General features: G+C 26.9%; 1 protein-coding gene across 7 annotated transcripts in view; it reads right to left on the reverse strand.

Moving 5' to 3' along the window:
- LOC142323647 (uncharacterized) overlaps positions 1-25,475 on the reverse strand; it is a 242,657-nt gene that overhangs the window by 33,780 nt on the left and 183,402 nt on the right. For 3 of the 7 annotated variants that reach the window (XM_075363657.1, XM_075363658.1, XM_075363656.1), the window contains one exon: positions 15,786-15,995. The exons of the other annotated variants lie outside the window; for them this stretch is intronic. In XM_075363657.1, the coding sequence (XP_075219772.1) occupies positions 15,786-15,995 (210 nt within the window). The remainder of the gene's footprint in view (positions 1-15,785; positions 15,996-25,475) is intronic. 7 annotated transcript variants of the gene reach the window in all.

Consider the following 25,475-nt stretch of genomic DNA (forward strand, 5'->3'; position numbering starts at 1 on the left):
AAAACGACTTTTCGGACCCAAAATAAAATATTCAAGAAAAAACGGTCAAATTGCTAATAATCTTAAATTTATAAATATATGTGTATAATTTATTTTATTTTGGGTAGAAAAAGTCGCTCCTTTTATCCGTAACAAAAGAGTACTTTTTTTAGTGTTAAAAGTTTTTTTAAGTGGTGTTTTCACCCAAATAACCAATATCACATGCCGTTATTCCAGGCGTAGGATCCCAAATTCTTAATGAATAAATTTGGAAAAAGGCTGATATTTTTATAAATGTAGAATTATTTTATATATATAAAATAGATCGGTGTAATAAGTACACATTTATTTGAAATTAAAGGTTAAGCTACGCGAGCGCTAATAGCGTCGAAATATTAACTCACGGATAAATGTGTGCTACAAATCTAGTAGCAGAACGTTATAAGGTAGACGTTTACCTAAAAATCAAACTTTCTTTTGGAGGGTACTTCAACGTAACTTGTTAAAAAAAAGATCTAGAATAATAATTCAACTCATCAATGGTAAATGGTGATTACAATAGACATAACCAAACATACGCGTACTATATACAGATACCGTCTATAACAGGCACAATATAAATAAGATTTTTAGACAAAAACATTTATCTTATAAAGAAGTTGGGAGATAAGAAATTAAGGGCACTTTCAGCCGAACTTAGAAAAATTACGTTAAAAATTCAGGACGTAAAGTGATGTAATGTTTAAAAAAGCACACGATTTACAAAATAAAAACGGTAATATATATATTCCCCACCCTTCTCCGAGAGAATCTAATATAGTAATTGTAACGTATGAATAACTTTACTGGGATTTGAACCCGACAACTCCGGGTGAAAAACGTAATTTTGCTAAGTTGATATATATACGCGTACACACACGTCAACATACAGAGAGAGTGTAAGTGATAATCGGCACGTGTCTGAGAACAAAATAAAGTCTAATAATTACCAAGAAATAAAAACTGTGAAACAAAAAAAAAAATTAACTTAACAGTTAACTAAATTCAAACGCTAGAAAAAAACTGCATCGGATCAGATATATTACGGTGACGATACATTTTAAAAATATTATTCAGTTCCTAAATTAGATAACTGCATAACAAAATTTGGTACGAACACAGTTCAGTTTGAAATTTAAACTTCCGCAATGATATACCGAACCGTATTCTGTAAAAAAAACACGTTTTTCTAAAAATTTACTTCAAAACATTTACAAATGTCTTTTCGATCACCATCAGCCATGAGAAAGTAAACGTTTATTAATGCTTTTTAGAAACTATTTTTTTTTAATTTATCGCGGTGAGTAGTTAGTTACCAAACTGAAAATTTTATATTAATATACGCCGACATTATGAGTCACTTATTGTGACGTACGATTATTTTTATTTTCTGTAAAGTTATTGAAGGCATAAAAATGAATTCAAATAAAACGCAATATTAAAAATGTTGTGTGGACCCCAGAGGCTGAAATATTAAAAAAAAGTTAAATGAATGTCTGGTACATCTGAAGAAACTTATTTGTTTGAAAAATGTTCAATTGTAAACAACAGTTCAATAATTTCAGTTAAAAGTATTTTGTTTCCTACAAAAAGTATAATGTTGAATACGATTCTCTGTTTTTTATTTAGATTTTATTTAACTCACCGTTATGTTAATTTCAATGAAAATGCATAAGTTATTTTTTTCTAATAAATCCTTTTTACAGAAAACTTCATTTTCAATTTTTGGATGGATTGGTTAAGCTAATTTTACAGCAAATAAATGAAATGAAATATAGTCATAAGAAGAGAATAGGTATGAGTCGAGCGATATTATTATTATAATAATAGAAGAAAGTTACTAATGAAAAAGCTTAATTAATAATACCTACATCGAGATATCTATAACTGTAAGACAATATCCACAATGGAACCAATTTAATCTTTCAAAAGATTCTGAACATATTACATTATACTTAAATCAAAATTGTAAAAGCAGTACATTAAAAGATTAATCTGTTAACGATCTGTTTACGAACAAAACTAAGAATTTCATTAGATGTTCATCCATATTATGATATGAAATGGAAAAATAAATTTCAGCAACTGTTTTGTTTCATTAACAATTAATCGATCGATTCATACATTCCAGAAGACCACAGTGTCCCCTCTTCATATAATAATTGTAACTGTTATTGCAACCTGATAGCTGGACAAGAATGCATTGCTAATTCAAAGAATGCAAGACGTGTTGTAAATGGAACATGTTTTTGCTGATTTTTTTATAATATATAACACATTACTTTGTAATAATAATGCTGCAAAGCTGCTAGTTAGCATTCAAATATACCTGGTATGATAGGATCTCACGCTACAGCTTCCACATAAAGCAAGGATGTGTTGCTAATTAAAACTACAAAACTCTCGACTGGGAAACAGTATAAAGTATTTATAAGTATATATAAAGTATAAGTATTAATGTTAAAATAGAATTGTTCTGATCAGACCTCTAACACTTCACGTTCTGTAAAAGAAGACCTTCTAATTAATGTAACCTTTTGTATTACTCCTGACACAAATTAATATCATTTAAGTTATGTTGCTTATGAGTAAACAGTAAATTATTTATCGGTGGAAGAAACTCTTACTTTTACTAAATATACAAGTGAGAGTACAGCGATTATTTCAAGTCAGTAAAAATAGATTAATATAATATGACCACAGTTTTTATTTTTATTCTAACATTACATTCCTTTACCTGTAAATAAAAAAAAAGAAGACAAAAATTATACTCTATTTTCAAGAAATACTTGGATTGTGGGCAGAGAATGACGCCTCTAATGTGTATCTTTAACAATGCAAACTTAAGTTACTATAATGAATCCTAAATACATTTTTAAAAGGATTCAAAGGTGAATATTAGCGTGTGACTGAAGTATGTTGAATAATCTGGTTTTTTTTCTGTTTAAAGTATTTAATATTTTTATCTTTGGTATGAATATACAGTTTTCTCAAATTTGTACACTTTTCCATGTTTGTGATCTTAAATACTGCAAAATCCTTTGAGATAGATGATAAAAATAACAAAAGAACTAGCAGACAATATTTTATGATAGACTGAAAATTCTGCAAATAAAAAATTGTAAAATTAATTATTAATATTTGCACTGAATACAATTTAGTAATAATAACAACAAAGATTTTGTTGTTTTAATTAGTAATAATAAAAGAAAATAATGCTTAATATTGAATACATACACAGCAATAACAGACCTTGCAACTTGTATGATTATTTAGTAAACTGGTAGTTTAGAGACTTTAGGTCACAGTTTTTCTGAATGCAATGTTAACTCGGTCATACGGTACAAATATCAGTGAAGGAAGTCATTTCAAGGACTCAATTTTAGAGTAAAACCTTGTTCTTTCCTGGTTTTTTAATTTATTGAAAATCATTTATCATATTTAAACCAACACCTAATTCGTCAAATATATTCATTTGATAAATGATAAGCAAGCGACTGAAAAAAGAGATTCTATTAAAAATAAAATGCTCAGAAATAATCGTACAACTTTAGTGAAACAAATAATCTATCAAAGAGAAGAGGCCAAACAAAATACGAGATAACAGGAAAAAGTAATGACATGATGCTACAGTGTTTTTAGGAAAAAAAGGAAATCATTGTGCAAGAGGTCTAATCTAATCAATAAATATCAACTGGGTAGAAAAAAAAGGCTTTTGTAACCAACTTATGTATAATACTGGAGTTATAATTTTTAATAAAGAGCAAGTCAGATGTTTTATGAACACAGTATAAAACAGCAGCATAATATATATATATATAAATAAGGGTTGAGGAAAGTAGTTCTCCCCTGTCAGCCAGACACAATAGGCAGTTTGATGAAATGACTAAGATTTTTGTCAAGTATGATCCTTTAGATGCCATGCTGTATTTAGTTGCCAGTTTGTGGCGTTCCGAGTAAAGCAAATAAGTGATTACTTCCCTTACCCTAATCTGAAGAAATGATTCAGTGAAAAATGATGAGGTCAAAGCTGAGATTTATATCAAAGTTTATTTTACAGAATAGGACAAATCGTACTACACAGAAGGTATTAAAAAGCTGGAAAGTCGTTGGTTTAAATCTATCAACAAATTTAAAAAAATGAAAAATTTCTGAAAAATCTTCTATTTCCTTTGACAGGCCAAGAATTTTCTGACTGGCCCTCTCGTATGTATGTATGTATGTATATTACTGATGTATAGGTATATATAAAATTATTATATTAATTATATGTCTATGTTGAATTTTTACAACATTAGTAGCAATTTCTAAGTAACAGAGACAAAGCGAATAAAAATTCAAAAAGGATATTTTTTTTTATAGTAAACCAGACACAACCAACTACAAAAATTTTATTAATTGTGTACTGTAAAAAGCAAAGAAAACAGACTGATCGATAAAAATCTGGAACCATTAAAAGGGTGTTATTTTCAAAAAGTATATTTACGTACAATGAAATCATAATGAATAAATAATATAAGAATTTGAAAACATGTCCAAATGATAAACAAATATTTAAAACACCACTGTAAACCATTTAAAATTTTCTTGTTTTATTATTACTACTTTTTACAATAAAAGCAGTGTCTTACATGTCGAATTGAACATTCTGAAGAAAAAAGACAATATTACTCTAACTTAACAACTATAAAAGAGTAACTAAGTTAAACTACAATAGTTATTTCCATTATAAAATTAATCTATCTTCAAATATAAAGCTGTAACAAATCATAATAAAAAAGTCTGATTATAATCAACAGTTGCCAGTGATGGGAGGGGAAAAGCATGACCTTCAACTGACGATTAACTTTTAACATATTATAATATATAAAGAGTTCAAAGAAGGAATCGAGAGTGTGATCACAATCCTCTTCTTGTCTGCTGAACATCAACAAAGTGTTAAGGATATTTAAAAAATTTAGTTGCAGTTAACAAGAACATGATTCTGTGAAATTCAGCGATTTCTTTTTCTCAGATTAAAATAGATTTCCAACAGAATTTTATTTTATAGCTTGCATAAGGGATTTTCTAATATAGCTGATCAAGTGACTGTTATATACTACGTTCTTAAAATGTTTCAATTTATTGCAAATTTTGGCTGGCAAGAGGCAAGAAAACTTTAAAAAAACAAAAAACAAACCTGTCTTGAATAAGAATAAGCCATATGGATATATAATTTAATAAATATAATCACCTTAGATTTATAATTTCTGGAATATAACATTTTATAATATAAATAAGTTTTGTTTATTTAATTTCCAAAAAATCTTGACCAATCAGAAAAAATAATAATGGAAAAGAGCACATATGTTTGTTTATTACTTGTATATATAAATATATTTAGAAAAAGGATCAATATATTTATTTTGTGATAGACAAAAGTAAAATTAATCCTCTACAACATTATTTTAATGAACAAGTGTTCAATCCTCTTCATAGTATTTTAAAATACGTAATGATTAAAAAAAACTTCTCAATCAGAAAAAAATTTCATGAATTAAACTTGAAGTATCTATAGAGGGGAATCTTAGCATCTTAGCACCTTAGTATGTGGTAAATTAACAAACTAAAGAATAAATGATAAAAAATTTAATATAGCATTTTCTTACGGTCTTATTATGTCATCTATTGATAAAATATGCAATTATTTTGTGAGAGGCCTTAATACGTAAGTTTCAATTTACAAAGTTTTAAAATTCATAAAAATTTGGAATTTTCTTAAAGTTATAATGGATATAACTATGTTAAATATTAAACATTAATGCAGAAACAAGTTTTTGTCAAAAATGATGTATGTATGTGTTTGTGCACGTGTGCATACATATCATATATATATATATAATAAAAATTTGTTATTTACATAAAATGACTAGCCATAAAAGATTTGAAGATTGTCTATGATAATGGAACAAGCAATAAAGGCAATATTTATAACAATATAATTTTATTTATTTCAAAAGATTCAAGGGGCTAAACTAAAACAATTACAAATTTGGCAATATATATATATATATATATATAAATAAATTATTACTCATTTAAAAGATTATAAAATAAATTAAGACATTTTATTTAATTAATTGTTTCCGTTCCTTAAATGTTGATTTTTATTATAGTTAACACTGTTCAGTAATAAATAAAAATATGATATGGACACCACATGACTTCCTTGTACACCTATTAAATTACATATATAAATTTTTTGCTGCACTTGATTTAAACTTATTTCATTTGAGAGTGAGATACAATCCTCTAATTCTTTAATAAAGTGGACAGCTGCACAATTGCACTGTGGTGGACACGACAATGCATCACAATTTTTGTGGTGTCCGTATCAGCATTTTATATTAGTTTATATATTAATTTTGTTTCACGTTGCTCAAGTAGATATGTGGTGTAAGTGAGAATGTGTCGGATCCGTAACCATGCACACGTTGGTTCGAATTCGACTTCACATACATATATTTTAACCTTTTTTTTTAATTTAAATATATTGATTTAATTATTAACCTCCAATTGTAATGATTTTTGAATTAAAATGAAAAGAACATAAAATTTTATTTCACTAATAACTTCTGATTTTTTTCATATTTTTTTTGAATCATTATTATTGAATTATTATTTATTGTTAAAAGTTTTTTTTTTACAATCTGAGGTTAATAATTAATTAATAAATCAATATAGTTAAATTAAAAAGAAAATATATTTATATGAAGTCTGATTTGAACCGATGTGCCTTCCCCATGTAAGATCCAAATATTTCATCGATTAAAATTTTATTTAGCTGTAACTCTGGAACCAATGAAAAAAGTACCACTTATGATATACTGTTGAAAGCTCTCAACGAGGGATTAGTTAATAAAAAGTTCAAAATCCAAATTTATTTAGAGGTCTGACTATTCACATTTTTGGTCTAGTCAATTGCAATCAAAAGGGGAGGTGCACAACAAGCTAGATGTTACAACAGTCCTAAATACAAAATTTCAACATACTACGGCTAATCATTTTTGAATTATGTGAATATGTAAAGACGCCACGCCACGCCAAAACTAGTCAAAATGGATTCAGGGAAATTAAAAGGATAGTTGGTTTTAAGTTATTTGAATTTTCCTGCGCTTCTTTGAGGAAAAAAGAATTTTTCATATCGTTCCAAGTATAGCTTAGGTAGTTTTGTTGTACTGGCATTTAGCAAGTACTTGTTATTACACATTCAAATTTTACACAACAAAAGACATCGTAAGAAAAATCACACAATTTTTATTCTTCAGGGGTAAAATGCATACATAAATTCATTTATTGTTAACGGTCATTCATTTTATGCTATTCGGTCTTTATTTCACTAACAAGAATTATGTTCACTATACAATCAATCCCAGTAGGGAACAAAATGAAAGTGTCAATTGCAGAGATGAGTATCATCTTTATTTTGGTAAACTTTGCTTGATATATTTAGCACAGTAAAGACAGAAACTGAATTCACTTCAATTTTTGATTTTCCTAGTAAGCCTAGCATGGAATTCTTGTTATTCTTGACGACTATTTCAATTTTGGAATCTAATATAAAGATGTTACAACCATTTTTGGTTAAAGCACCAAAATGCAGATATAATTGATGTCAATGTTGTAAAATCTTTGATGTTCTCATAAAATTGATTTCCAAGATCAAATTTATGAGAAAAAAAACCGTAATGCATGTTAACACACGTTAAAATATATTTTTTTCTGTGATAGTGGGCCTTTAAAACAAAAAGCTGACAACAAAATTGTAATACTTTCCTGGAATTTGTTATTTATTGTGGAAAGATAATGCAATATAAAAAAATTACCTAAGATTTATTTTTTGAGGTGGGGGTAATTTATGAAGTTTTGTAGTAAAATTATCATTATATATTTAAATAAACTAAAACAAATTTTTATATTATTGGTATTTTTTTAATTTTTTCTGCCACCCACCACCAAATTCAACTTCCAAGATTTTTTCTTTCCGTTTACTACTTTAAATAGAAGAAAAAAAATTTAATTAAAAATGTGCAGCTAATAAAAAGTTACCTATGATTTCTTTTTTGGGATGGGGGATGAATTTTTATTTTAATACAATTACTAAAAGTTTATTATTTAAACTTTTAATTTAAAAGTTTAAAAAAGACCAAAAAATTTAATTAAAAAAAATTGATATTTTTCGTACAGTTTCTCCATCACCAGTGTATTTTATACGGTCACTTGCAATTCTCCTATGCTTCGGAAGATATTAAAAAAGATTTGGTTAAAAAATACACAATAAATAAAGGTAGCTTTTTCCAATTATTGAAGAAGGGGGTAAAAAATTTAGGGGCAATTTTTTTTCTTAAATAAGATAAGTATGCATACATGTACAGAACTTAATATAAAGTGTCCTTATTTTTGTAAAATTTTGAATAAATGTGCTCCAAATAACTATCTACTCCATCCCCTGAAGATATTGACCCTAAAATTTTACCAACAAATTGCCCCATATACAGGAGTCTCTGTACAAAATTGGTTTATTCAGTCACAAGTAAATAAGTTTCTAACATGCCAACAGACGTATATATGTACCATCCCTATCTTTTTTAACCATACATTCCTTCTTGTAGCACAGCTTTAGAGCTATGATACCAGGAAAGTAAAAATGGCATCTATCTGCAGATAATTACATTTTTTTACATTTTTATATGAAGTGAAGTTCAAAAATGTATTTACGTATAAAATAAGAATCATATTTTATAATGAAAATAAAAAAAGCATTTTTTTAATTTTTGAATAAAATTTGCTCATCAGAGGGAAAAAATATCTCAGCAACAGTGTAAACTCCAACCAACAGTCCACAATAACCAGTGAACAATCATTTGAACAATAAATATTTTGGTTTTATAAATACAATAGCTTAATATTTCATTAAAATTTTAGAATTCAACCTTTTTACCTGTACCATCATTTTTGAGTTACTACAGAAAAAGCGATACTTTAGCCTCTATTTTTCAAGATGGCAGTTGAAACACTAAGGAGACATCTTTGCCTTGACAGTTTTCTTGTATCATGTGAATATCTACTGTATATTGTGTAAACGACTTAACATTGAAGAAACTTTGGAGATCAATGCTGAAAAATAAATGGAGCGAGATGCTCACATGCAGTCGTCTACATGACAATGTGCATTTTCATTCGAAAGGTTGCTTAAAGACTTTACTCAGGTTGTTCAAACGGGAGACTTCTTTTTTCTCTTACAATCCAGACTCCAATGCAGTAACTACTACTTGTTTTCAGAGATCAAGACCCCGTGGGCTATACAATGCTTTGAAACTAATGAGAAGCTCATTCAGGTTAATAACACCAGGCTGAGTATCCGACAGGCAGCAGAATTATTCAGAGGATTGAAAAAGCTGGTGTTGCATTATGAAGAATGCTTAAATGTAGATTGTAACATTGTAGCTTGAAGTAATTAGACATTACGGTTTACTTTAAGTATACCATAAAATCTTTTGTATTATATATTTTTTTTAATCGGCCAACTGAATGCAAATTTTAGATTAGTCCTTGTAGATATTGAAATCAAGTAAACAATAGTTTATCAAAAATTAACTTTAAAATAAAACAATAAAATACATGTACAGAAAACATGTTAACAATTTGTACAAATAAGTAAGTATGTAACAAAAGAAAAAGGATGCTTCTGTAATGTAATATAATATGCAATAATGCCTGTTAATCTGTGTGTCTCACCCAAGCATGATGCATACATATCAGCTTGTTTACTCAGGAATATAGCAAAATTCTGGTGCATCTCTATTCCAACTTATTACCACCAATAATTGCTTTTTTTTTAATATAGGTATATAATTTAATTATAGTTATCAGAAAGTTTACAATAAGTAAAACATATAAATGATGAAGATAGAAGTTTTATTTTAGTAAGATAATAAATCAATAAAAATGATTATAAAATTAATCTTTCTCTTTAATTACATAATTTATACTTTTTCCTTTTTTAATGTAAGGTTACACTCTGTAGCAACTATATTTCATTTACTAAATTGACTGTGTTTTACATGCATGTGCCCTAGGACATCTTGTGCACCTCATTACTGGGTCTGAATAAATAAAACAATATATAATAATTATGTAGCAAACTTTTGGAGAACATAATGACTCATAAAGTATTATTCAATCATTAGAAAGTGCTGGTATGATATTTAGAAGATACAATACACATGTTTTCACAAGACACTAACGTGAAATAAAATAATTACAGAGGCGACTGAATTTACTTCTGTAAGCTGACTTAGTTTTAGGGAAGTAAAATCTCTACAAAAAAAACTATTAACAATTTACAATTTGTAACTACGGAATATAAATAAATGAAAAATTAATAAAAAATTTTTAATTAATTTTACTGGTGTTTTTTCTTTTCATTTTTTAAATTTTACACAATTTTTTTATAATTATACAGTTAATCCTTTTCAGCTGAAAAATACATTTTATTTTTTTTTTTAATTTCAGAGTTGTTTTAGTGTAGAAGAGAAGGAAATTATCACTACTGGCAAAAAAGGACCACCAAACTTTTCTATTTCTCAACATTTTGTGATCTACTTGGTCAAAAAATGTTGGAAGCAAAATTTTTGTTATGAATTTATAAATTAGTTGGGGCATCCATTTTGCTTTCTATACATATGAAATGAAACCTACAATAAAGAAATATTGTTGTAGCCTGTGAACTAGGAGCACTGAGCTAAGAATTAAAAAAAAAAAAATTATAACAGGCTGTTGTACCTTGAAATTGATGGAAAATTTTACTAAAGTGATTTTTACTCTACAATAAAATACAACTGCCATCTTAAAAATACAGTTTGAAAACATTTTAATAAGAAAATCCCACAACTGAACATTTTTTAACCAAAATTAGATTCCTTAGTTTAATTTCCAAAAACATTTCCAACTGTCATAGTGTTCCAAAAACATCAGTAAGCCCTTTTTGATGCTACCTAAACCTCTCCAGCAATCAATGTCACAGCCAAGGAGTGGTGTTATACGATAATAAAATATCTTTTACTCAAAAGGTCTGAACAAAATATACAGCAGGATGATTCTGTTGTGAGTGTTAAACATTTAATTTAACTATTTGAAAGTGTTTTTAAATGCTAAATGCTTTTTTAACTGGAAAATGATAATTCAATTTCAGTAAATGATTCCTTTACTTTTCTGTAAATATTAATTACACTATTATCACTTGAGACAGATTAATCAGAAATTAGAATAAAATAAAATGAAAGTTTTGATTTAAATTTTATTACAATTCAATAAAGAAATTAATGAAATTAAAAGTCTGAACAGTCTAATTGTAAATAAAAATTAAAGACACTAATATAGCTATTTGTTTTTCTCATTCAGCAAAATTAAATAAATAATAATACTTGTTTCTATTATTGGAAAAGCTTTTGAACCTCTTTAAAACTAAGCTTCCTTTATGGTTATCAGTAACATAGAGAATCATTATATACAATCAAGAAAATGGCTTGTCAAGTAATTTAATTTCTACGAATAAAATAAAAAATAGCTCACCTTTAAATAAAATTTATTAAAAATATGTTTCAAATCTGTTATAAAATTTAATTCTAGACATTAGTCAAAATTTTAACAATACTCTTAAACTTATCAAGTTGGAATATGAGGTATTAATAACTTTTTTTTAATATAAATGATAAGTTAAACAACTCCTAAAGGGTAACAGACAAATTAAATTTTGATGTAGTAGAAATCAGTAAGGTAAGAAGGAAAGCTGAGTTCAGTTTTTGGTTTTCATAATGAGGGATACATGTTTTTAAAAGTAAATAACAATTACTAAACAAACATAATGCAGCTTTAGGTGGACACTTAAGCAGAAGATAAAGAAGTAGATGACTTGAGTATAGAAAATAATGAAGATATAATAAAAATGGAGGCTTGAATGCTGCAGTAGAAACAAAGGAAAGATAAATCTTTAGAGAAAAGATTCGTGATAAATTATTCTGATTGAAACTAGGAATGTGTTAGAAGTGACGAACATCGATTCACGGCTGAGTAAAATTCAATTTAAAAGAAAAGAATAGCAAAGAGATACAATGAAATAGAATGGAGAATAATGAGGAAGTAAATACTGAATAAAACACAATAGACAGAAAGTTTGAAAAGTTTGTACTTTAGGAAGTAAATTTACAAGGGATGGAAAAAGTTTGATAAAAAACGCATGCTGTAGAAGTCAGATCTTTCACATAGGCATGCGGAAAATAAATCCTCTAGTACTAAATTATTTTTTTTTATATTTGTATGGAGGAACATAACACCTGATGTGAATGAAACTGGAAGAGCTTAAAAAAAATTATAACAAATAATAGAAGCTTTTGAAATGTTACAGAAAAATCAGAAATCTGTTTGAGCTCTTAGGTTTGGAAAGAAGACTTTTAATCAAGAAAAATCTTGTAAAAAGAAGGTTGGTGGGTATTGTAATAAGGGAACTAAGATTATAAAGAAATAAGAAAGACAAGGAAAACAAACATTGGAATCAAAATAAAATTAATGTTATAGAAGTAGAGAACAGTAAAAAAAAAAGTGGAGAAACACATCAACCCAATCAAATGACCTATAATTAAACTAACTTTAAAAAAATAACAAAAATACATCATGTTAATACTACAATTTTTTTTTTTATCCAGAGGCTTGATTTTTGTTTGGTTAACCTCTAAAACCAAAGAAAAGGTTTGATTGGGTTTAGAAGTTAGGTTGTGGCTGAAAACTACGGGTACAGATCACACATGTGAAGTGTTAAATAAAGGCAGGTTTATTACATTACAAACGTAATGTACTTTACTTATATATACTTGCACATGTGGGAACATGTAATTTGTTAGTATTTAATAAATTTTTATTTTATTTATCAACCAGATGAGTAAAGCATAATCATGTCCCATTATAAATGGAAATACAGCATATTAAACACAACTGCAAATTAGAAATACCATATAACCTTGTATGTACTGACTATTGTATATAAACCAGCAGAAGAAGCTGCTCCCAAGCAGCACACCAGTTCTTTTTTATTATCATGTATTTCTTACTGAAAATATTGCTTTGACAGGTGTTATTTCTACCAGGATGTACTTCGAAGTTGGGAAGACCACTGATCTACATTTCTTCAGGCTTTGAATTATTAACCAGTGCGTGGAAGCAGTTATTTTACTCACAGTTCAGCTTGACAAGGGATCAACTTGTGATTAATCTGCTTACCATCTGTAACACCTACTGACAATGGGGCTAAACAGGCCAACATCATCTTTGTTACTAATGATTTCATTGTTTATTTAATTTGATACTCCATATTACCAGGTATAATGCATTTTTTCTTTGGGTTTAATAGTAAACATTACTAAAAGTATTTTATAACCAAAATTATATCTTCTGTATTTAAGAAACATCATATTTAATATTAGAGGTGAATTGCCACCTTTCTTTTATACAATTTAGGAGATAATTCTGTTACAGACAGTATAAGAACTGTTCTGAATTGATATTTCTGAAATCCAAAAAACCCAACTACAAAACATATTGAAATAACAAATCAATATACCTCAAAAGTAACAACTACAGTTAAACACGGACAGGCATTTATGCCTATAGCCAACAGTTTAACAAATGCAAGATTGATATCATACAAGATATACTCTTACTGCAGACAGTAAAACCAGCGCTCCAATAAGAAACATGATCACTGATCCAGCTAACAAGTTTTTAATTGTTTTAAAAGTACTACTAATCAATAGAATGGAATGAAAATTCACTGAAGACGTATCAGGTAAATGGTTCTATCAGAACAGAGCTCAGAAAAAATATACTGTATCCTTAAGTATATATAATAAATTAAACCCCAAAATCTTAATAAAAAAAAAAATATAAAAATAATCATAATACAAAAAAAATCTAATCATCATAATACTCTATGTACAGAACTGACAAGATATTTCACTACAATATTAGAAAGAAAAAAACTAGCCCAACAAGCATTACTTCGTGCAAGGCAAGCAAATTATGATAGAACTGTACAACTGATTGGTTATTAGATTATTTAACTGTAAATTTAAACTATGTTTAAAATACATTACCAGTATATTGGCTTCAAAACTTTCAGCTGCATCTTAATAAACTGACTTTTAATATAAGAGAAAAAAGGTATTAATTAAAAATTAAATTAAATAGTACAAAATTAATACAACTAACACATTAATTATGTCTTCCAATAAAACTATACTGAAGAAAAAAAGATTCTGTAGTAACAATTGCAGTCATTAACCAATATTTTTTTGTTTCTTTCGTTTTTTTTTTTAAATTCACAAACCGCTACATTATTGCTAAATTAAAGTATGTTTTGACACCTATCAATGATAAAAATGTATTTCTTAGAAAAAAAGCAAATATACTAAAGCTTACAATCAACAACACGTATTTCTCTTGACAAAATATTTTGAAGCATACTGTTAATAAAATTGTATTAACAAAAAACAAAAACCACTCTAAACAATTTATTTATATAATACAAAAACTCTACAATTTTAAAATAAATAATTAATGAATCATATTTCACCCATTTAAAAATATATAATAGTTTTTAAAATGGCTAAAGTGTATGTTAATTAGAGGTTATAGAAACTTAGCAGTATGGACTAACTTTCTCTCTAAATAAAGATTATCCAAAACTGCTGCTGGGAATATTGTTACAAGCGGTATCAGGTCATGGATTTGATATGGAAGATCTTGTCGGCAATAAATTTAAACAGTGCATGTGTGTATAATATAAACTGTCAAGTTTGTTAAAAATTTATATTTATTCTGAACTTTGTTGAAGTATATTAAATACATAAAACCAGTATTCTAAACAAATCAACTTAAATCACACGCGCTCTTTGAACATACCAACAACCATAAAGATCTTCAAAGGACTAATTTAAAAACAAGCACCATACCTGACCGCATAAAAAATACATAGCGCTTCCTATTGTTACCCTTTGAAGAAACCTATAGCAAAAGCAAACTCAGGCTTGGGTAAAGTTTTTATAACTTTTACAATAAACTATACTCTGCTATAGTCAGTTCAAAAAGTCATATAATTAATAAATATTAATTCCCAAAAAGTAGTGGGAAAAAATAAATTTTTATCTAACTTGAAATAAGTTTATTTATCAGTTTTTTCCCTTCAATTGCCTATCTAAAACATAACATTTCTGCTTTTTATCTGGAAGGTTTGAAATTCTAGTCAGACCTGGTACTTTTTTTACTTTACTTTCTTAGCTGATCAAGGTACTTATACAAATGTTTTAAACGGTTGAAATATATAATAATTATTTTAAATAATCTGTCTGGAAACCTGTTCTGAAAAACAGTTACGTAATACAACAGATAGTTTCTCCTTTCACAGATGACAGCAAGATCCTAAAAATTTAATGGCTAATAATAATAAAAAAAAATTACATTACTATCTGGTTTAATATACTTATAGTTTAACAGTTAAGAATTATTTACTGGATAATAAATAAAAGCTAAGAAAAAATCAGATAGTCACAAGAACTTAGGAATTACAGTAACACAGTTTGATTAGAAAATTTTTTAATTCTATGCTTCAAAATGTTTTGTATTATACTTCTTTTCAAATAAAAACTTATATTATTGTTGCATAGGTGATTCCTCACCCCGAACATTAACGAGTAACAATTCACTGTTTCTCGACCAGGTGTCTATCGGATAAGGATAAAAATATTTTGTAGGAGCAAATGCTGATGTCCACTCAATATCATTACTCACAGATACCTCAGGCAAGTCGGATGCACTCTTTTTCGTTGAACGAGTTGCCGTTGTACGCTCCTGTTTTGCTCTCTTACCATCTTTGTAAACATTGGTTTCTGAATTGTAGTAGAAGTGGTAGTAAGTAGAAGTTATGAATAACCAAAGCCAAAGACAAAACAAACACCACACAAAAACATTAAAATATAATCTCACAATTTTTACAAAATAAAAAAAGCCAAGCAATATGAATCAAATTAATGTGAAAATTCATTTAAACATATATTTTATTACATATTAACAAATTTTTTAACATAAAGAATTTAAGAAAAATATATATCGCAAAAAAATTAAAAAAAAAGATTCATATTACTAGCTGTTTACAAAATTTTAATTAATAATGCATCATCATTATTACTCTACCATTTATACATACATATATAGATAAGCATATTGTAATAATCATACATAATACAGATATATTCTTACAATTTAAAAAAAAAATTTTTTATTAACAAAACAATGAAAATGGAATACTTATAGCTGCAATTTTATCTTTATTTAATAAAAACAAACATAAATGTGTACTATATATTCATTATTTATTTTTACATTATTTACTAAGTCTGTAGCATCTATGTTTTGCTAAAATATGATTAGTGGTAAAACTTCAATTTCAAAAGAATGCGTTAAGATGTATAAATAAATTGCAATAATTTTTTAATGGTGCTGTCAGAAAAGCATTATTAAAGAGTTGTTTTATTTTTTCTTAATTATCTTCAATATTACACATATTTTTGTGCTAATTATTAATACACATATAATTATTACATGCAATTGTTTCTATTATTATTTTTTTTTTTTAGCAAACATGCAAATTCCTCCATTAATTAATTACACAGTAAATTTCAGACGATACCAAGTAATCAACAAGTTAAGATTAAGAATTTTAATGCTATTTTATAATCGCTGCCACCATACCTTAATAAAACTTTAATAATTTAATCAAAGCATAACCGACCATAACCATACAAACAATGATAAAAAAAACAATCACAAGGGTTAAAAATAACACACCACCACTTAACTATGTAAAATTTAACTGGGAGATCTTGGACACAGAAAAATCTTTAGGGGTGCATTTCTTAAATCCAATTAAGAAAAAAAAATTATATATATATATATATATATATATATATATATATATATATATATATACATCCAGAAATAGTTTTCTTATCTGTGATTTGAAGAGACAGCCTTATAGGCCATATACTAAGGCATCCTGGAATAGTCGCTTTAATATTGGAAGGACAGGTAGAAGGAAAAAATTATGTAGGCAGGCCACGTTTGGAATATGTAAAACAAATTGTTAGGGATGTAGGATGTAGAGGGTATACTGAAATGAAACGACTAGCACTAGATAGGGAATCTTGGAGAGCTGCATCAAATCAGTCAAATGACTGAAGACAAAAAAAAAAAAATCTGTGATTTTATGTTTCTATTTTTTTTTCAATATAAATTCAAATTTGAATGTGAACCAAATAAGATATTTTAATAAAATTTTTGATATATTTTAAATAAACAACCTCAATTAAAATAAACAGGTTGGTTTAAAACAGTGACTGTGTTAATTTTTAAATTATTAGCATTCCGTTATTACTAAAATCTTTTTTTATTTTATTATGAACAAATGACACTTCCTTTATTCAAGTGACTGAAATAGGGTAGAAATCATTACAGAAAATAAACAGTTAAATACTAAATAGAAAAATAATTTTGTCTAAAATAATAATAGTGCGCCAGTTTTTGTTACCTCTACTTAGTATGAAATAATATTTTTTCCTGCTACAATCAAATCTATAAAATGTTAATTCTACTTCTTAAAAATGATCTGTATTTACTTTTTCATAAATAATCAGTTGTGCTTTTAACAATGTTAAAAATTTATTGTGCTTCCACAATAACTCAGTCACCTGAAAATACATTTTGACAAATGCGGTATTATTCAGTTTACAATAAAACAGCTAAAAAGAAATAATGATTTTAAAACTTCCATATTTACTTTTTCAAGTCAATTTAATCAGGTACATATAATTTTACTAAAATATATCAACTCATCATTAAGGCATCAATTAAAAAAAATAAAATAGATATGCTATATATCTAAAAAAAGTAACTAATATAAAATATATGATCTCGCATTAATCCTTTGGTTTCAAGGTTTTTTCATGGTTCCAATCCTCAAAATTCTTGAAGCAAAATTTTACACTTACAACATGATAAATATAAATCAATAAATATGCTGTTAGTGAAATACATTGGAAAACAAGATTACGCATGAAAAAACATTTACTTAACAACTAAATCTAGATGGGCATTTCAAATGTCAAACAATCATCAGTAGAAAATGGAAGAGATAAATATTTTAAAAAAGTAAAAAAAAATAATTAAAATACAAAAAATACACGACATTAATTGATAGATAAACAATAATTGTGAAACATTATAAAGTTAAGTATTTATAGCCAGTTTAGAATAAGAAAAAAAGTACAAGTACAAATAACTGTTCTAAGCAACCTAAAATATACTTTTTCTATTCTAAAATCCCAGCTACTATTGTTTTATAGTGTTTTAAAAGTAATTTTTATTTATCAATTAACAACGTTTATTATTTCTTTGTTTTTATTTTTATTGTTCAATCTTTTAACAAATGTTTTTTTAATATTTACCACTTTCAAAGTGTCTGCTGACGATGATTGTTTAACATTTAAAAAAGTCTACTACACTTAGCTTTAAGTAAATAATTTTTTGGCCAGTTTTTAGAGCATAACTTTTTTACATGTTAAAAGTTAAAACCGAATACTTTCCAAGCCCTAAACTGAAATTATAAATGAAATATTTTTAAACAGTAACAATATATATAAAAGAGTAAGAGAGTATACTCGTATTTACAAAATGTTCAATTCTAAAAAAATTAATTTTTTAAAGAAATTAAACATTTTTCAAATTGATATGGCTGGATTACAACGTAAAAGATTGTTGAATAGAAATAGACTTTTCTAGTGAAAATTAATAAAAACAACTACTACTAAAATTTTTAGAAATAAATTAAACTTATGATTACACACTTAATATTTTTTTATTGAAACAACAAATAAATCTGTACGAGTTAAACCCAAAATTAAGTCTCACCATTTCAGTGTTACTATTTAATTGTTCTGTATCAAATTTTTTTTATTTTAATGCAGTTTTTTTTTTAAAATCAAATAACAAAATTATAAAGAACTAACTTGTTATTTAGCTTCAAAAGGTTTTGCAGATACTAAAAATAAGAATATCATTTAAAAAAAAAAAAGATAAAATTCTGGTACAATGGTGTGCGACTAATCAATATCACTTAATAAAATAAAAATTATTGAAAAAATTATTCTTAAAATATAAAACTATTAAAATAACTGTACACAATAAAATAAAATCGATGAAGAACCAAATTAATACAAAAAAAAAGAAGGAAATAAGACAAACCAGATAAGAAGAGAAATGACTGGTTTTGGACCAGGTATAAAAAACAACATAATCTGCTGGAAAATAAATGAGATACAGATGTTCAATAGAGGGTAAACGGATCAGCCTATGAACATTTTTAAACATAAATCTCTGGGCCTATAGGTTTGTCACAGATAACCGAAGGATGAATGATACACTTTCATCATAACATAACAAAGACAAAATGAATGCATAACATTCAATTGCAATATCTCTTTTAGTTCATAAAATCAATGAATTCCTGTGTTTGTTATTGAAAAGTAACTATATTAAGATCACAGAACAAGTGTACCGACAGGTACACCCACAACATTACTTCTATTTATGGTAATAAGATTACCATAATGAAAATTAAAAATAGTATATTAAGTATATGAAAGTTTCAAAATGAATTATTTTTGGTCATCAATCACTCAAATGATTTGATGCTATTCTCTATCCATTTCTTCTGTTTTGTGCTAATTCTTTAAATTTCTAATAATTACACCTTATCTGTTTTATATAATCCAAAATTCATATTCACAGTTCATACCTTCTACAAATGCATCAATCAATCTAGTTTATGTCTACAAGATTCTGCAGTAAATCTCTTACCTCTCCTATTCATTTAAGATTGTTAATTTTATACTTTATCAACCACCTAACTCAATGTTTACCTGCAGTATTGCATTTCAAATGCCTTTTATCATTTGCTTTTCCCATTATCCACATTTCACCACCATAAAGTGTGCTATATATACTCCTTCGTTTACAGATATTTTTAAGAATGTTATTCCAATTCTTAATCCATATTTGATAATAGCACACTTCTTTTCATCATGAAAACTCTCCTTTATTGTGTATTAATCCGCTTCAATTTCAACTTTACTTCTACCCTTTGTAATTTTATACCTAAACAAAATATTCTGTTGCAACTTCTGGTATATTATGTACCTCTATCTTAATATTTAATTCCTTGTTATCTTTTTTCTATCACATTTGATAACCCTTGGTTTGCTTAAATTAATTTTCAAACAGAATTTCTCTTCTAGCAGTAAATCTGTGTATATAAGTTCAACTCGTTTTTAGATTCTGCCAAAAGAACATCATTAATGAACTTTAACATCTTCATCTTATCTTCTTACACAGTTACACCGATCTCTGAGTTTATCCTTCGATTCATGTATTACTTCTATTTATAGACTGAAAGACAAAAGGAGTAGACTAAATCATTTTTTCACTTTTTTCTGAATCAGAGTTCGCGTCTCTTCACTTTTTATAATTAATACTACTGGAATCTTTTAAAAAATAATTTACTTTCTCTACATTTCAGTTTGATTTTCCTTGAAATTGTAAATTTTTTATTCCACTCTAGGTTATTAAACATCTTCTCCATACCTACAAGTGCTGCATATATGACTATTCTTTTTTTTAGCCAATTTTCTAAAATTAGTCTGATGTCAAAATGATCTCCTTGGTACCTATACTCTTTCTGAAATCAAACCAGTCTTCATCTAAAATTCTGCTGCTTAGGATTTCAGTTATTTCATGACTGCAGTTTTCAACTTCTTATTCTCCTTGAACTTCTGGGAATGTACACAACTTTTTAACGCTAAGGAAGAAATTAGCTCACACGGGAATTATTGAATTTTCTGAACAATGCAGATAGCAGCATATATCAATTACTGATATAAGCATACCACATCACTGTTTTTGAATGGCTATTTATACACCTCTGTTGTGGTTATTTAGCAACTTAGAAAATTTGTCTGAAGGGTTTTTTTATTACAGAAAGCAGTTTAACAATCTTAGGTGCTATAAGGTTTGCTTCAATTTTTTGTCTTTGGTGAAATAAAATGATGTGAGAATTATCACCTTAATTCAACACAGATTTAAATGTACATTGAAATATCAACCTTTTAAGTTTTGTGCACTTTTGACCCCCATTTTCAGGACCCATTTTGCATACAGTTTATGATAGCCTAATTCTCAGTAACAATTCTGCTCACAGTATTCTAATAAATATCTGGAAACTGTTCAATCATTTTCTACTCTAATTTTTATCATGCATATTTATATGACTGTTATTAAACTTATAATGCTACCTTAATCTTTCCATTACTCAATGTTTGCCTGTAAATTTTATACAATTCATGATGTAGTTTAAGAACATGAAGATATACTTTTTTTAAACATTTAATTAGAGACCTATTTCTACCAGTAAATACTGGCTTAAATAAAAGATATGCTTATTGTCACATTCATAATTACAGATTGTAACAAAAAGAGACTAATGATGGAATGACCAATAGCAGCCTCATGAACCAGTTAGAAACTGTGCTGCAACATTTGATAAGATTCTCCGTAACAAATTACGTTTTATTAACAAATGGGCCTTACTTTCAACATAACCTTATATTATTAATTAAATGACAGAAAAAGAAAACTATTCTTCTAACAATAACTGCAGTGCTTTTGCATTAATTATAGAAAATCTGAAAATACTGTTTAAAAAAAATGAACAACTCTTTATGAAAACAAGTAAAAAAAAAAAAAAAAATTAAGACTAACTTCAGCGATTGATGATTTTTTTTTAAAAAACTGTTAAGTGCCACTAAGTTCTTCTATAACGTGTCAATCTAATTTCAAAGGAATAAAAATGAAATCTGTAAAAGATTAATTTGATTATAATAAAACAGTAATTTTTTATAAAAACATCCCAAATAAGGCAAAATTTTAATTAATGAACACAACAATAAAACTTTGCATAATATATTTGAAGATGAATAATACATATTTCAGTTAAAGAACAGAAAAGAAATTGCTCAAACCTACAGATAATGAAATTTGTGACTATCTACAGCAATGATTTCTATATATTCAGGGTACCATCCCTTATACGATAACTATTTCAGAACACACTGGAAAAATTTCAATTAATGACTTACTTTGGTATCTAATCAAAATCATAAAAATACAAGAATTTGTTGCATATTATAAAAAGTATTTTTAATACCTATTAAAAGTATATGTAAAAAGAAAAAAAAAAACAATGATATTTTAGTAAAATAAAGGCAGATAAATTAAAAATGTTCTTTTATCTAAAAATTTGTTTGACTACATTGAATTATTACAAATATAGTAAAATCTCAAAAATAGATATAAACTTTGTGTATGACAATCATCATACTTGGCTTTTTTAATATTTAGACAGCTCTAATCAAATCCCTTTTTGATAGATCACCAAACATACTGTAGAATGTTATTATAATGATGAAGTATCAGATTTACTAAGACTTAAACATAAAAAGCAAAAAAAAAAAAAAAAAAAAAAACAATGGAGAAAGCAATAATGATTTTATAAAATGTAAATGACAGTTATTTTACTACAAATAAGAAAATAAATTAATGAAGTATTAAGTATTCTGTCAACAGAAAGTATTTCAAGGGATGCAAAATATACAGGTATGTCAGTGATGGGAAATTTATAACTCCTGAAATAAGTTTTTATTTTAACATGAATGTTTCTGTAGTTTTTTTTATTAAGTAAGACATGTTAATTTTATTTTTTTTAAATATCCCCTAACAGTTAGGCACCATTATGATCTATGAAGTTTTCTCAATCAAAAAATTTCCGTTACTCTGTAACTGACTGGTGTAATGCATGCAACTTCTTGAATTTATTTTAGTTCCGTTAACATTTACAATTGCTTTACATACACCTTGTTTTAGAAAAAAACCCAAGAAAAATGTAGCATATCGACAAATCAGGGATCTAGCCCTAAACAATGTCCCCCATTTTTTTTTATATAATACGGTTCAGAAGAAGCTCTCTTAAAGCAGTAACAGACAAACGAGCAGTATGTCTTATAGCACTGTCTTGCTGAAACATACAAAATTTATGGAAATCAATTTTTTGTCAAAAATGTTATGACCATGATTTTGTAGAATGCTACAGTAACAGTTGTAGTGTCCTTAATTGTCTTGAAAAAAGAATAGCCCAAAAATGCCATATGACAAAAGTGCACACCACACTGTGACTTTCAGACTATGAAACAGTTTTTCATACAAATGAAGAGGGTTTTCAACGCTCTAATATCAACTATTCTGTTTATTTATGTAGCCTTTCAGGTGAAAATGAGCTTCATCTGATATAAACAAACAGTGGATTAAGTTTTCATCATCATCCAAATGCTGAAAAATTTCTTGACAAAAATTCAAGCGAAGAAACAAATCATCATTTAATTCCTGAACAATTTGAATTACATAAGGGGAGAAAACTTAAGTTCTTAGGCAAGATTCAACAGATCAATGATTCACTGATATTCAATACTAATTCATGTTTAATAGCATATTTTGGATTGCATGTTATGGCAGTTCAAACTCCATCAATGTTTTCTGGTGTTCTAACACTCTTTTTTTTCTGCTCCTTTACAATTATAATTTAATACGGACCCAGTTTCCACAAGCGTTTTAACACACACACAAGTTAATTGCATGAACAGACGGTATCTGCCTATTACATGTAAATTGAACCGACTACAAATAATATCATGCATACAGTTGTCATCATTCTTATGAAATAATTTAACACGAAAAGCAAAATGTGCAGCTGACCACAGTACCATGTTTACTAAATGGTATTAAATGACTGACAATATAACATAAATTTCATTGTCAATATATCACAAAGTTTAGTGCCCACACCCAAAAGTCAAATGAATGACTAAACTTTTAAAATTTCCCACTACACTGACAAGCAATATACTCTAAATATATATAAAGAGTGTATCATGAAGTTCTCTTGGGACTTTCATAACCTATTCTACTCATGAAAATAAGTTATAAAAGTCCTGCGTGTGCGCACACACACTTCTGTTAACAGGCTATATTATCTGGTATACAGAAGATAGTGTTATCAAGGAATAAAAGACAATTTTATTTTTAGAGTAATTTTAAATATTTTAAGCTATAAAAAAGTACCAAAATAAAATAAAATTTTACTAAAAGTACAGCAAAATACTATAACAGCAAATAAAGAAACAGAATATTAAGAAGTTAATTAATCTAAGAATTAATAAATATGTAACAAAGAAGTTCATGATGCTGAAGAATAACATGCGACCATACAATTAACAGCTTATTTGAAGAGTTTCATTTTTGTTTTAATACAAAAAATAAGTCAATTAATAGATAGCATTGTCAAAATGTCTAAATATTGAGATACTACAGTTTCTTAAAATCACACAGAATAGAAGATTAAAATAAACAAATAGATTTTCAAAAGGAACAGCAGGGAAAGAAGAAAACTATTTTTAAAAAAACAATAAAATAGAAGAAACTAACATTTTATAACTACTACATACCAACATCAAATAAATGACATTTCTCTATTGACAGGCTTTATTGATTTTTGTCACTTTCTTCAAAAACACTAATAAATAAATAACTTTTTTTCAATCAAGCACCACATCAGTAGTGGAACATTATTTCTTTACTTACTATTGTAAAATACATTTAGCCAATTTTTACTCATGACAGAAATACATTTTTTTTAATACAGCCATCCTCTTTTAAAGATGTCTGCGAGTACTGCAGTTGCATTGGGCATTATACTTATTTTCTTCTATCAGATCATTCCGTACTTCTCTTTTAAAAATTAAAGAAACATTACATATAAAAAAATAAGTAAATTTAACATGCTATTAACTGCAAATTAGAGAAGAGCTATACTAGTTCCTACTAAAGATATAGAAATAAAATATATACTGTTATCAAATCATTAAGTAAAATTTAAATAAATAATTAAAATAAATTGTAAATGCAAGAAAACAGATTTTGTTATAAAAAGAAGCGATTTTAAAATCTTCCTGATATTACAAAATAAAGCCAAACTGGAAACAGTTTTCACAAAATTATATAATAATAAATGAATTGTGTTCGGGATTCAATTAAATAATATGGATAGATTGAAGTAAATAAAAAAAAACAAACTTGGTTTTCCTTTCATCAATTTTGGCCCAGTGTTATTTTTATGGCAACAGTAAACAATTTAATCATTCTATACTAAA

The sequence above is a fragment of the Lycorma delicatula genome, chromosome 4, assembly GCF_047948215.1.
Source record: "Lycorma delicatula isolate Av1 chromosome 4, ASM4794821v1, whole genome shotgun sequence".
Taxonomy (NCBI): Eukaryota; Metazoa; Arthropoda; class Insecta; order Hemiptera; family Fulgoridae; genus Lycorma; species Lycorma delicatula.